The 15,125-nt window shown below is 46.3% G+C and overlaps 1 protein-coding gene across 5 annotated transcripts in view; it reads left to right on the forward strand.

Moving 5' to 3' along the window:
* The window catches only part of SUSD4 (sushi domain containing 4), a 133,811-nt gene that overhangs the window by 62,970 nt on the left and 55,716 nt on the right, over positions 1–15,125 (forward strand). For all 5 annotated transcript variants that reach the window (XM_086345212.1, XM_086345213.1, XM_086345211.1 and 2 more), the window contains one exon: positions 14,039–14,251. In XM_086345212.1, the coding sequence (XP_086201338.1) occupies positions 14,039–14,251 (213 nt within the window). The remainder of the gene's footprint in view (positions 1–14,038; positions 14,252–15,125) is intronic.

Genomic DNA, 15,125 nt, shown 5'->3' on the forward strand with positions numbered 1-15,125 from the left:
ATTGCTAGATCATACGGTAGCTCTATTTTTAGATTTTTTTTTTAAAGGAAGCTCCATGCTATTTTTCACCGTAGCTGTACCAATTTATATTCCCACCAACAGTGTAGGAAGATTTTGTTTTTTCTGTACTCTGTCTAACATTTATTTGTAGACTTGTTAATGATGGTCCTTCTGACTTATGTGAGATGATACCTCAGTACAGTTCTGATTTGCATTTCTCTGGTAATTAGTGATGTTGAGCATCTTTTAATGTGAAGGAAATTTGGTTTTTAAAAATTAACAAATAACCACAGGCGTTTTGAAAGTGTGTTCTAGGATTTTTTTTTTTCCAATACAACAATGAATCGTCTTATGGACCTCTTCAGTCTGAGTGCTTGTGCTTTGGGAGACTGCACCAATTTTTATCAAAATTTTTATCAAAAAGTCACTAGAAATGGAATTTGGGAGTGGAAGAGGTAAATCATTCAATTGCCTCATTTATGATAAAATGTTAAAACTCAGGAAGATTGCATTACCTATCCGGAATCACAGAGCTGGTTAGAAAAGTCAGCTCATTATACTCAATAATAAGGATTTGCTTTCCAAAAGAGCCACATTTTTAACTTATTAGTTTTCACATGTATCTATACCTTATTCAAATGTTTAGTCAACGGATCATCCTAAAGTTTAAGTTTGTATCCACTGTGACATTTCCATACTACGGTGTTGCATTCTTCTTCCCAACTGATGGAAGAAATCCTCAGATTTTTCTGATGAATGGTTTTCTGTGCCTGCTTTATTTTCAAATAGGTAAAGGTTTACTCTGTTTTTTCCTGTTATAATATCACAATCTGGAATAATTTTATTACATTGCTGGGCATGCTTTTATGGAGCAGTATCATGAGATGAGAATGAAATCACATTATGAGTTAGCATTGTTATCAGTTTTATTGGAGCTGAAACTGAGTGAAAGGATTTAGGAATAATTGGGTAATCAAAGCGAATTAAATCAAGAGAGGGAAAATATCAGTTCTGGCATCAAATGGGGAGCACTGTGACTGCCACATCTGTAGTCTTTATCCATTTTAATCAAGTCGAAATTATGCTATTAAGACTTATTTTTGCTACATTTACTTGCTCAGACATAGCCGACTTATATTATTCTGGATATTTCTTGAAACATTAAAACATTCTCACCATTTCTTGGGAAATGTTACCTAACTTGATTACCATCCAAATATCCAAGTTGCTATTATGTTTATAACTGTGTATGCAGTATTCAGTATAGCTTCTGAGTAATGCAATGCAAAATACTGAGTTTTCAATCCACCTAGCTAAGTCTTGTATCTCCCAACTCATTGTTGGGTCTTCAGAAAACTAGGTTTAAGTGGTTTCTTGTTAGTATAAATTTGCTATAATAAATACTGTGTCTTGCTATTGATATGGCAGAAATATTACTATAGTAACTAGCCTGGTCTTGCTGTCTGGTGTTTCTTTGCTGTATTTCCCAGGGGATACTATTTTTGTAATAAGAAATCTGTTTAGCCTAATAAATGGTAACAGTAATCAGCTTCCCTTTTTCCCCCCCCCAGATACCTCTTAAACATGCGAAGTTATAATGCACTGAATTATGAAATGACATAACACTAAATTCACAAACCAAATTAATTTAGAAACCTTTGAGTTCCTTTGTTGAATTCTTTGTATTGTTTCTTATTGAAAAACGTCTCTTAAACCTGTTCTTTGGCCCTGAGCTCTTTCTCCATAAATCTTAGAATCCTTGGTATTTTCTGTTGGGTTTTGGTTTGACTCATTGGTACCAGGGAATGTTCATATCATTGTGCCCGAATCAGGGGGTGATTTGGAGCTTGATTGCTTACCCAAAGAGAGCCTGGGGGAGGTTTCCATTAGGGATGGGCTGGACTGCTGTCTTTAGAACGAAAGCCAGAGCTGTCAGTGTGTGAAAGGCTGCTGGCCCTTAGATTTCACCTCCAAGCTTGGCTCTTAATTTAAAGAAACCAGAGTTCAATTCTCTGGAGGTTTGTGTGTTACCATTGACAGTTTTATGACTTATCCAGTTGGCAAAGAGAAGGACTCTAGATATATTTGTTCCTGCTCCTATGTCTTGCAGTGATTTTCAAAGACACTTAATTCTACAGCAAGTTAGGAAAAAAGGTAAGCTTGTGGTGGATTCATTTCGATATTTGGCAAAACTAATACAATATTGTAAAGTTTAAAAATAAAATAAAATAAAAAAAAAAGGTAAGCTTGGAAATGAAGGTTGCTCTAAGAAATTAGGGGGCTTCCATGGCTCAGAGGGTAAAGTGTCTGCCTGCAATGCAGGAGACCTGGGTTTGATCCCTGGGTTGGGAAGATCCCCTGGAGAAGGAAATGGCAACCCACTCCAGTACTCTTGCCTGGAAAATTCCATGGAGGAGCCTGATAGGCTGCAGTCCAGGGGATCCCAAGGAGTCACACACAACTGAGCAACTTCACTTCTCAGTTCTAAGAAATTAGAAGATTGCTCCTTATGAAGCTATAGGGTTTTGTTCTTTAAGGAGCTGGTTGAATGTAATGACTTAACAGTTTACCTATATTTATTGTGTATTTACCATGTGCTAACCATTGCTTTACATGTACTTACATCTCATTTGAATTTCACAACAGCCCTAGAAGTAGGCAGTATTGTTATAATACCCATTTTATATGTAACACAACCTAAGGCAGGAAGCCCAGGTGGCTCAGTGGTAAAGAATCTGCCTGCCAACGCAGGAGACTCAGGAGACTCGGGTTGGATCCCTGGGTTGGGAAGATCCCCTGGAGGAGGAAATGGCAATCCACTCCAGTATTCTTGCCTGGAAAATCCCACGAACAGAGGATTGGCGGGCTCCAATTCACAGGGTTGCAAAGAGTCAGATACGGCTAAGCAACTGAACATGCATGCAGCCTAAGACACAGAGGTTACACACCTGGAAAATGTTAGAGTTAGGATTCAAAGCACCCAAGCTCACTGCAGAACCTGAGCCCTTAAGCATCTACTACAATATTTGCAGTAAATTTCTGTTTTCAGATAGAATAGTAAGGTGGAGTATATTTCAAGCAGTGTTTTTCAAATCTTTTTGACTGTGAACCACTGAAAGAAATATATTTTACATTGCAGACCAGCATGTGTGCACAAACAGATCTAATAAAGCCACACAAAACAGTACTCACCCTTACCATGGAGGATGTACTCTGACCTTTCCTCTCGCTTTCATTTCTAAAAAGTGTTGGTTATGACCCTTAAAATTGATTTCCTGACCTAATATAAGGCCATGGCTTGTAGATCAAAAACTCAAGGTCCTTGATGTCAGCTGGCTCTGCAGGAAGTCCCAGTTCACGTCATCTGCTGAGTGAGCGCCGTCTGCTCTTTTCTCTCGGCACCCAGCACAATTTGTTGACTAAATGAATGTAAACACAGATTATAATTTGCTCTTCCCTTTTTTAAGTACCCTCTCCCTTCTTCTTTTTTAAAAACAAAAAGCTGAAAATTTGCTAAACATGGAGATTATTTAGACTGGAACAGAGAAGGTAAAGAAACACTAGTGATCTTATTATGGAGATATAGGTTATAAATGAATCTTTATAAAGCAAATTACATTTTCCCATTGATTTTAATTATAATTCTAACAATGTGAAATTGTTAAATTGCTGTTTCTACTACTTTCTGACTCTGGGAGTTCCTCTTGTTTTTCTGTGACTCACACTAATTTCTCTTCTCAAGGTGGGTTCATTTGAGATAAGCTTACCTTTTCCTCCAGCTCCATGAGAGTTGAGGCATTCTGGCAGCCTTGGGGGCTGGGTTACTCAGTCCCCCTAGCATTTCCCGGAGCATGTTTGGCAATCCCTAAACTGTTTGTCACTGGGGAGGATCCTATGAATATTTGAGCCGGACCTTGGCACAGGACAGACCTCTAGAATACATAGAAACTCTCTAGAGTTTCAGGTCAGAAGGAACATCCATTGATGTTCATCTGCAGGGCAGCTACACCTTGAAGGGATGTCAGGAGCCTCTGATGGGCTGATGGGCAGAGAATGGACCAGTCCACATGTGCAGTTGGCTGCCAGTGCCTGGAAACTTCTGGTACATCAGGTAGTTTTATGTTATCAGGTCACCTATAAGCAGAAGCATTGTGTTTTAAAATATTGATGTTAGAGAATTGATTTATTTGCTAGTTGCTGCTGCTGCTGCTAAGTTGCTTCAGTCGTGTCCGACTCTGTGTGACCCCATAGACGGCAGTCCACCAGGCTCCCTCGTCCCTGGGATTCTCCAGGCAAGAACACTGGAGTGGGTTGCCATTTCCTTCTCCAATGCAGGAAAGTGAAAAGTGAAAGTGAAGTCGCTCAGTCGTGTCCGACTCTTCGCGAACCCATGGACTGCAGCCCACCAGGCCCTTAGGTTTTTCTTAATATGATTTCTTTAGTACTGCTTCTCTCTTCCTCTTCTTTTCATTGCTGATAACTTGTTACAAATACAACACCAGCTCACACAGTTTCTGGAATAAGACTGGCTATTAATACATGTGTTTATTTTATGGATTTTTTTAAATATAAATTTATTTATTTTAATTGGAGGTTAATTACTTTACAATATTGTATTGGTTTTGCCATACATCAACATGAATCCGCCAAGGGTAAACACGTGTTCCCCATCCTGCACCCCCCTCCCACCTCCCTCCCTGTACCATCCCTCTGGGTCATCCCAGTGCACCAGCCCCAAGCGTCCTGTATCCTGCATTGAACCTGGACTGGCAATTCATTTCATATATGATATTATACATGTTTCAATGCTATTCTCCCAAATCATCCCACCCTCTCCCTCTCCCACAGAGTCCATAAGACTCTTCTATACATCTGTGTCTCTTTTGCTGTCTCGCTTACAAGGTTATCATTACCATCTTTCTAAATTCCATATATATGCATTAGTATACTGTATTGGTGTTTTTCTTTCTGACTTACTTCACTCTGTATACTAGGCTCCAGTTTCATTCACCTCATTAGAACTGATTCAAATGTATTCTTTTTAATGGCTGAGTAATACTCCATTGTGTATATGTACCACAGCTTTCTTATCCATTCATCTGCTGATGGACATCTAGGTTGTTTCCATGTCCTGACTATTGTAAACAGTGCTGTGATGAACATTGGGGTACACGTGTCTTTTTCAATTCTGGTTTCCTCGGTGTGTATGCCCAGCAGTGGGATTGCTGGGTCATAAGGCAGTTCTATTTCCAGTTTTTTAAGGAATCTCCACACTGTTCTCCATAGTGGCTGTACTAGTTTGCATTCCTACCAACAGTGTAAGAGGGTTCCCTTTTTTTAAAATAAGATCGTTCTAAGTGCTAAGTCGCTTCAGTTGTGTCCAACTCTTTGAGACCCTATGGACTGTAGCCCACCAGACTCCTCTATCCATGGGGTTCTCCAGGCAAGAGTCCTGGAGTGGATTGCAATGCCCTCCTCCAGGGGATCTTCCCAACCCAGAGACGGAACCCACGTCTCTTATGTCTCCATTGGCAGGCAGGTTCTTTACCACTAGCGCCACCTGGGAAGCCCAAGATAGTTCTAAGAGCAAGGAATTTTTGAGACGGTGAGGAAGGTCAAGGTGAGGGGTGTGTTGGCAGTAAGGAGATAGTCAAAGGGGCCCCTCATCAGCATAGCCTCAAGACCTTCCCTTCGCCTTTTAGCTTGTGCTTACAATTTAACAAGCCCAGGTAATAAAACTTTCAGAATCTTTAAAAATAAGAAAGGTATTTTTTGAAGATTTTTCTCTAAAGGGCAGAAAGATTTCCTTCTTGGTATAAATATGCGTTTTGAAGCACAGTGATATTTTACTAGTTAGGTGGCTTAAAAGAAACTTTGTCCACATTGTTGATGATGAGAAAAAGACAGATTTCAGCCCAAGGCAACTGGAATTGGAATGTTCACATCTAATGGGGAAAAAGCCCTTACGTGGTCAAGAGGGACTTCCTCAAGCTTACCCACATCCTTCTCCTTTTATTCTTTTACTGTTGAGGGCAATACACACTCCACTCTCCAGGACCAATTCTATTTTATGAAACTGCTATCTGGAGTTAGGCTATGATCTCCTCAAGGGCATCTTTCATCACCAGAAACATTCACAGATCCCTGTCATGGTCAGTGGATGTCTGGTGGCTGACTGTCTGGATTTGTGAATGTTTGGGGGCAACAAGAATGGCTTCCCAGCCCGTCGATGCTAAGACTGCTCACTGGGAGGTGTCAGCTTTGGGGGAACCATGAGGAGAGTGTCTTACCGAATCGTTAAACATTTCACCTTTGCTATTGGCTTAGTCCCATTTTAATAGATGTGGGGGACTTGGAAACACTTATGCATATTCTTTCCGTCAAAGAGTTCATAATGTCATGAAGGCTTGAATTATTCACAAATATGAAATATGACAGGAAAAGGCATCATCAGTGGCAGAAGCCCTGGATTGTGAGTCAGAGACCCAGGTTTTAGTTCCAGCTCTGCGATTAGCCATCAGAGTGACCGGACTCACAGTTGAGGCCTTGGTGTCCTCCCCTGGGAGACAAAGGGGTCAGATCAAAGAGAAATCCCATGGGCGGAGGAGCCTGGTGGGCTGCAGTCCATGGGGTCACGAAGATTCGGACACGACTGAACGACTTCACTTTCACTTTTCACTTTCATGCATTGGAGAAGGAGATGGCAACCCACTCCAGTGTTCTTGCCTGGAGAATCCCAGGGACGGGGGAGCCTGGTGGGCTGCTGTCTATGGGGTCACACAGAGTCGGACACGACTGAAGTGACTTAGCAGCAGCAGCAGCAGCAGGGTGATTTTAATGCCCACTGTGTGAGACTGATAGCAGGTGCTTTAAGGAGTGGTGGTGGTGGCAAGGGGGAGAGGCCTGGGAGTTGCTCTCTGTTCTAATTAAAATTTGCAAACGTGTCAGTTTAAACTTCAGCAGGGATGCCCATTTCTCCCTAGCCCCAGGACCTTCTCACTAAATAAATGCATAAAAAATCAATTTTTGCATCTATATCCTGTTTCTTTCCCCACAAAGACTCATAGAGCAGTTTACAGAGAAATGGAAACCCAGCCCCAGTTCAAAATTGATTTGACTACATTTGATACACTCTTCCTTTCTAGGATATGACTTTTCAGTTATAATAAGCCAAAAGATTGCTTTTCACACCTCTTTCATTTTTATGATTCTTTTCAAAGACTCTTCTGTCGCTCACAGGAAAACTGTATGGTAGGTTTCAACAGACTCAAAAGTAACCAAACCAGAAGTGTCAAGACCTCATAATGAGACTGAGGCTGGATGCATTTCTTTGTGTATGAAGACAGCGATTCTCTCAATGCCACTGAGAATGAGTCCAAATTACAATCCTACCCTTGACTTGTTACTGGGCTCACAAACACTGGGCAGGAAAGTCAGTGCCAGTAATAGAGAAGCCAGGACTGAAGTGTGTGACACAGGCTGAGAAAGCACCAGACGGGACCTCAGGCCCAGATGCTACACCAGGCTGTTTGGACCCCCAGGCCAGGCCCCAGGTGTTGCCTCCCCTCACTATACCCCCACCACCTCGATGGGCCACTGTACCCTGAACTCAGGGGTTCTGAGAGAAATAGCTCCCTCTGAAGTGTGGGGACAGTCAGCATTCATGTCACTCACATTTGTGAAGTGCATGAGTACCTTTAGGAAGACTCATTACTCTGGGTTCTCCAGAGAAAACAGAACGCACAGGAGAGAGACGACATGCATGCACTTTAAGGAATTGGCTCACATAAGTATGGAGTCTGGGAAGTCCAAGATCTGCAGTTGGCTGCCTGGAGACGCAGGAGAGCTGAGGGTGTTCAGTTCCAGTCTGAGTCTGAAAGCTCGAGAACCAGGAGGGCCCATGGTGTAAGCTCCAGTCTTAGTCTGAGTCTGAAGGCTGGAGAAGATGGGTGTGCCAGCTGGAGCAGTCAGGAGAGAGAGCAAGGATTCTGTCTCCTCTCCCTTTTATAGCCAAGCTGTCAACTGATTGGGTGAGGCCCACCCACATTAGGGAGGGCAATCTGCTTTACTCAGGCTACCCAGCCAAAGTTAATCTCATTCCAGAAACACCCTCACAGAAATGACTAGAATAAGTGTTTGACCAACTGTCTGGGCATCCCATGACTTAGTCTAGTGGACACAGAAAACTAACCATCACAAAGACTGTCTGTTATAGATAGGTGTTGCACTCTGAGTAGAATTTAGAAGGGACTGCTAGGGAAATGCAGCTTCTGGGGATTTATTAAAATTGAACATTCCCTTTTCCTCCCACTTCCCCCACAAAGAAACATATTGGAAATTATTCTGTGAACTCTTTTCTCCACATTTTGGCTACTTAGCGCCAAAGCATACATAGAATTTGAAGAATAGGAGACAAAGCAATTGGGACCTTAGGAGTATGGTTCCTAGGATAAGATTATTTGAGCAGGCTCACACTAAAGTTATTTTCCACTCATCTTCCCTAATACCTAAAGCAGCCCACCCCCCTTAATGGATGTGTTAGCTGATGAGGCTGATCATCAACATTGCAGAAAGACATTAAGAGAACAGCGCCACAGAAAAATGACCCGGGCTGAGAACCAATCTGCTAGGGGGTAATTTGAAAAGTGAAATCTGAAGCTGTGGCAAGCCGTAGAAAATTACTATCTTGCTCAATGGGATTAGTTGTCCAAAATGAAGAATATTTTCTTCTTATACCATCTCATTTTCTGATCCCTCTCTTTTTACCAGTTGTGCTGATTTCCCTCTTCTGTGCCAAGGGCTGGATCCCAGGGCCAACAGCCTCCTGGTCATTAGCGCTGTCCCAGGCACAGAGCACAGCCCGAGGCTAGCTGTGGTGATGTGAAAGCAGAGAAAGGGGGTGGGAATGTCCTTTTTGAAAGGAAAGAACAAGTATAGAGAGAGCACAAAGTAGGAGTCATTGGGAAATTCTGCCGTTCTCCATTGTCATTTCCATGACACCCTCATCACTTTCTTATGAGAGCAGGGGTCATTTTCCCAGTGGGTCAGGACTGCATCTTCAGCTCTCGCTTGAATGATCTGCCCTTCTCTGAGAGAGAATAGCTTTGTGGCCCAGGGCAGGGCGGTGTGAGAAGCTGAGGCATCTGTGCCTAGGACTCAGCAGGCGGCATGGCTTATTTATGAGCGAGGGGTGATTGGCCAAGAAGTGTGTGTGTGCTGGGTAGGGGAGGCTCAGATGTCTCCATCAAATCCTTAGTGTAAACCTACCTTAGACTTTACAGTGGAGACAGAGGAGGAGGGCTCAGGTGTTTGAGGATGTGGACTGGAAGAAGATTATGAAAATATAAGGGATGCAGTCTTCTCAGGCTGGGAGGAGAAAGGAAGGTGAGAGAGTGTTGGGAGTGTGTCTGTGCTGGGGGACAACTTTCACACCTGCCTGTCTGTTGAATACAAAAACCTCTGGGACTATCAGAGCGACTGGTATGACTGGTGGGATGGGGTAGGGACCTTTGCCTGAGTCCAGCAGAGCATGTGACTCCCTCCACCCACCTACCCACCCACCTTCCATCCATTCATCTTCTGTCCATGTATCCATCCCTCCACCCATCCATCTACCTACTCATTCTCCATCCATTCATCTTCTATCTATCCATCCACCCACCCACCTATCTTCTATCTGTCTACTCATCTATGTTTTTTCTTTGGCCATGCTAATTCCTCAACCAGGGGTCAAGCCCATGCCCCCTGCAGTGGAAGCATGGAGTCCTAACCCCTGGACTGCCAGGGAGGTCCCACCACCCACCTCTCTTCTGTCCACCCACCCACCTATCCTCTCCATCTGTTCGTCCATCCATCCATCCAGCCAGCCACCCATCTTTCACTAGCAGCTCTTGTGAAATGCCCACACTCACTATAGGAGGAGGTGAAGATTAAGATCCCATCTACCCCTTCTAGGAGTTCACAGCCCAGTGGGAGAGACAGCTCAGTAGACCAGTGATAACAAGGCAAGGGCCACTCCAAGCGAGGACAGCCCAGGTGCCTAGATGGGAACAGAGGCTTCCTATTCAGACTCTGAAGGAAGAAGGAAGGCTCCCAGGGGGAGATGCTGTTAAGTCCTGGAGGATGAGCACATTATGGGGTACGTGCCTACCTCATTGGAGGTTCTGGCACCATTCTCCTTCCTGCCTCAGTGATTCAGGTTCCCTTCCCACCCACATTCAGGTGGGGAGAACTCACCCCACCTGCCTCCCCTTTACTCCCCTTCCCAACCCACAGCCTTTTTTCTTTCTCCCTACTATGTAGAGACATACTGGAATCTCTTTCATCTTCAAATTTTATTACAATAAAACCCCTCCCTTGACCCTGATCCCAGGATAACTCCCACCTTATGCTCTTTTGTTCACACCAAGCATCTGGAAAGAGAAGCCCATGCTTACTGTCACCCACCCCACCCCATTCAAACATCAGCAGGCAGGCACCCTCCCCCAGGACAGTTCCTCCCTGTCCCTGAAGCCGCCTGGGCTTGGTCCCAATGTCCCAGTCTCCAGCCAGTGGATGCTTCTCAGACTCAGAAAGCAGGTCTGTGGGTGGTGGTTGACGCTGCTGCCCATTCCTTCCTTCCCTTCCCTCGCTTGCATAATGCAGTCAGGTCTTCCTTCTCCATGGCCCTGGATTCCCAGGGTCCTCTGTGGGTGCCTGGGCTGCACCTCCTTTTACGCTGTGTTTGTTCCCAGAACAGCGTGCCTGCCCATGCCCGAATGTCCAACCCAGGGCACCGTGGAGCTTCAGACTCGGCAGACATGCCTGCCTGGGTGTCCCCACTACCCCGCAAGAGCTCAAACTCCCTGCCTCCCTAGTCCACATGCAGGGCCCCACCATCTACTCCATCATCAGCATCAGAACCTGGGAGTTTTCCTAGACGCCTCTCTTTTACCTCGTTCCCCTGACCCCGTCCTCCATCCAGTGGGTCACAGCTTTTGTGAGTCTGTGTCCTTATTGTTGCCCATTGGCCTCGCTCTTCCATTGCCTCCACCTTGGTTCCAACTCCTGGTTTCCCACCCGGTTGCAGCTCAAGCCCTGAGATCCCACAGTCCTTAGTTGCTGGTCCTCAGGCAGGTGTGGGGCTGGCTGTCTCACAATCGCTGGGACAGCTTTCTAAAACTCAAGACTTCCTGGCCCACCCCAGCCAGACAGCCTGGGTCAGTGGATGTCCTTTTACAAAGCTGCCTTCTTGCTCCTGAAGTGCAGCTGGAGGCCTGGGAGGCGCTTCTGATGAGCTTCCTGCCTCCAGCTTGGTCGCATCAGTCAGTCATCAATGTGGGTACAAGAAAGATCATTCAAAACTGCAGATCTGATTCCGATCATGTCACTGTTCGAAGCTCTCAGTACTAGCCACAACCCCATCCCTCACCCCTTCATTAAGTCCAAACCCTTAGCTAAGACACACAGTCTTTCATGATCTGCAGCCAGCGTCTCTTGCCCTCCCTCCACCCCGCACAGGGCTCCGCCTGTGCAGTCAGTCACCCTGCCCCCAGCCCAACAGAACCACCTCTTCCCTGAAATGCACTCAGCTGCTTCTGACCTCCCCACGAGTGCCCTTCCTCGCTCTCACTGGCTGGTGTCTGCTCAGCTGTGAGGTTTCAGCTCCAGGTCTTCTGGAGGCCTGTCCCCTCCTCTTACCCTCAGCTTACCCTTCCGTGGCCGCCCACCATCGGATGCAGCTTCTCTTTGACTTACAGCATGTGAGTCAGAATGACTTTCACCCACAGCCTGCCAGAAAGTGTCCAGACCACTCAGGTTTCTGAATGTTCCTGCTTCTGGGCTTTCTAGGCTGGGATGGAATTCCAGCGCTGCTAGTTGCCATGTCAATACCGTGATGGACGTATGTTTAAAGAACCCACCCTGTGATGGCCAGACTTGGAAGGAAACCTTCATCACTTGGGAAACACTTGACAATCTACTTTTCCTTTGAAATAAAAACATGAAGCCATCACTTAACGACCTGCTGGTACTTTATTGCCCTCGCCCAGATGGGTATTAATCGTCACCCTCCGCTGGCCTGGAGCACACCATGTGCTGTCAGAGTGCTCACAGCGGGGCAGAGCTGCGGCTGCATGTGAGTGGCGCTGAGGCTGGGTGGTGTCTCCTTTGTCAAAGCACCTTCTTTCTGTTCAATAAAATATCAGAGCTGCTCCCACTGAAAAGATGTAGTGGAGTCAGATGTGGCTGCTGTTGCCTTCCCTGCCTTCCTCCTTGGCTTCCCACTTGGTCCACAGCCTTGCGCTCTCTGCAGAGGGAACGTGTCATGGCTTCTGGACACCCTGTCACCGTGGCCCCTCCCTTGCCATGTGGCTTTCAACCCAGTGGTGCTGGCAGGGTGTCCAGGGTCACGAGGTCAGTTGGGGAGGACCACAGGTGAGTCCTTCATGAGCCCGTGAAAGTTGGGATGGGGAAAATCACCTACCAGCTGAGGGCATTTTGCAAGTCCAGCTGTCGCAGAGGATCAGATGTCTCCTGAGGCCGGCATCTGGGCATCACCTGGAAATCAGGTAAATCCTCCAAGGGCTCCAGCGATGCTGCCTCTGGGTCTGAGCTGGGTTTTCTAAGGTGGCCCAGGCTGTTGCTGACCCTCTCCCACCTCGGGGACCATCAGCCGCCCTGGGGGCGGGGATGGATGGGCACCCCAACCCCTGTCCCGATGGAGTTTCACGTATTTGTTCTGGGAACTTGTTCAGTAAGGATTTTGTAAGAGAGTCAAGTAGAAGGCCTCCATGATGCACAGGAGTTTAGGGTTCTCTGTGTCCCCATCATCCCTTCCCTTTGAGTGGTGGGCACACAGGGCACCCTTCCTTAACCTCGGTCTCTGCCAGCGAGCTCACGTCATCCACGTTTGTTTCAAGGATCGGCCTTCGTCCCTCACCCCACATCGGGCCCCTGAACCAGGATGTCTTGAACTCTGGGGCCCCCCTTGCTGCCTCTAGCACTCTCTGTGCACTCGGGCCCACCACGTCTTCCCCACACCATTGCCCGGCTCTCCCAGCCGTGCCCCGAGCTCGCTCTCCTCCACTTACTCCCTCCAGCATCCATCCTTTGGGCCTCCTGTGTGCATGTACCCCCTGCCCAGCTCCATGGCTCCACACCAGCCTCCTCGCTGAGTCTGGCTTTCTAGGGTCACCCCAGTGTGTCTCCCACTCTCTTTCCCAACTCTGTTTATTCACTCATCCAACACTTATGGGGCAGGTACTATGCAGGACTGTGAACGATTCCATGGGATACAACAGTTAGAAATCTCGGAACTTGTCCTTCAGGGCTCATAACCCAGAGTATGAGGCGACTGTTCTCCCAATAATTCAGCACAAGCCTGTGATCACATTACAGGAGTGGAACAAAGAGAGGGTAGGTGGAGGGGAGTGGGGATAAGGAAGGCCTCCCAGAGGATGAGGAACATGGTCCAGAACTGGCCGATGGGGGCGAGGGCAGCAGGCAAGGGAGGGTGGGCATCCCCAGCCTGCCTCTTCTGCAAGCCCTGTATGGCTGTCAGCCACCTGCTGCTCTGCAGGCGTCACCTGGGTCTCCCAGCTGGGCCATCACGTGTGCTGTTCCCCTGTGCCTCCCTCCACGAAGGTGGTTCGGTCCTTGGGGTCTCACCGGTCCTTCAATACTGGGCTCTGATTCCATCTCCCCCTTCCCTGACCACCTCTCCTTCCTCGGCTCCCTTCTGCATTTTATACTTCAGTTGTGACATTTACCGCTTTGAGTGCTTTTTGTGATTTACTTTTCCTCAGCTCCCTACTTCTAGAATTTTCTGGAAGGGCTGACTTGACGGTGGAACTGAAATCACTGATGAGTGCTCTTCTAAGCAAAGAGCAAAAAGCAGCCTGTAACGTGTGCTAGAATATTTATATTCCTGGTTTTTCTGTTGGTGGAGTTTGGTGACCCACAGCATCGGAAGACGACAATATCTGCTCTTTAGCCTAGAAGGCCCTCGGGATCCAGAGAGTATATTCAGAGGAATCTTTTCTTCTCTCTGTCCATGTAGGGTTCGATGACCTCCAGGTGTGTGCTGACCCCGGCGTCCCGGAGAATGGCTTTAGGACGCCCAGCGGAGGGGTTTTCTTTGAAAGCTCTGTCACCCGTTTTCACTGCCAAGACGGATTCAAACTGAAGGGCTCTACAAAGAGACTGTGTATGAAGCATCTAAACGGAACCCTGGGCTGGATCCCGAGTGACAGACCCATCTGTGTGCAGGAAGGTAAAGCGGTCCCTTCCACCCCCACCCCTAGCTCGTGGAAGCTGCTCCCGTGGTCAGCTCGTGGCCGCAGGGGTACCGAGGCTGTGTGCCAGAGGGACCAGTTCCCTGGGCTGCTCTCTGTTTCAGGGGTGGTCCAGCAGGCTGATGGAGGAGCATGCGTGCTCAGGAAGGGCTGGGGCACGGGATAAATGCATCTCAGCATCAGGAGTAATCTTCCTTCTGTGTCTCAATTACAAGCCAATTTATCGCCATTTTTGTCAATGCAAAAGAGCAACTCAGATAACATGAGGGCCATTTATTATCGAACTGCCAACTCAGCACCCATTTCCATGTTACTCAATAAAAAATGCAGTAAATATCTTGAGCCCAAACTGTATATAATGATACAGAAGATGCATGTTACTCAGAGGATTAAATCAATTACTCCTTATCAGTCCTGCGTTAGACATGATTCATTTAAGGAAAGAAAGGACTGTGGCAAGCAATGATACATTGATAAGGTAGATATTTATCTCCAGTAGTTATCCCTAAATTTATCTATCATGACAATATATTCATTTACTTCTAGCAGTTATCCCCAGGTCTTTTGGTTAAAACACTTCATATATATATATATGTGTGTGTGTGTGTGTGTGTGTGTGTGTATTTTTGCTTCTTTGTTTTTACTCTGTGAAGATACTTTTAGAATTTAAAAGAATGCATTGAGTTTAACTAATTGGAATGCCAAATTGTGGCTTATATATCTCTGATGATCAGCGAGGTTGAAGTGGGAATAGGCATGAATCAAGAGTTAATTCTAGCTCGAAGTTTCCATGAGGCATAGAACTTGTATTCCATCAAGTTCATTAGAAGTGGGTTTCACTTTCTCTTAACA

Source organism: Bos grunniens, chromosome 16 (assembly GCF_055505025.1).
Source record: "Bos grunniens cultivar Pamir isolate PY7600 chromosome 16, Bosgru_T2T1.0, whole genome shotgun sequence".
In the NCBI taxonomy this organism is placed as follows: domain Eukaryota; kingdom Metazoa; phylum Chordata; class Mammalia; order Artiodactyla; family Bovidae; genus Bos; species Bos grunniens.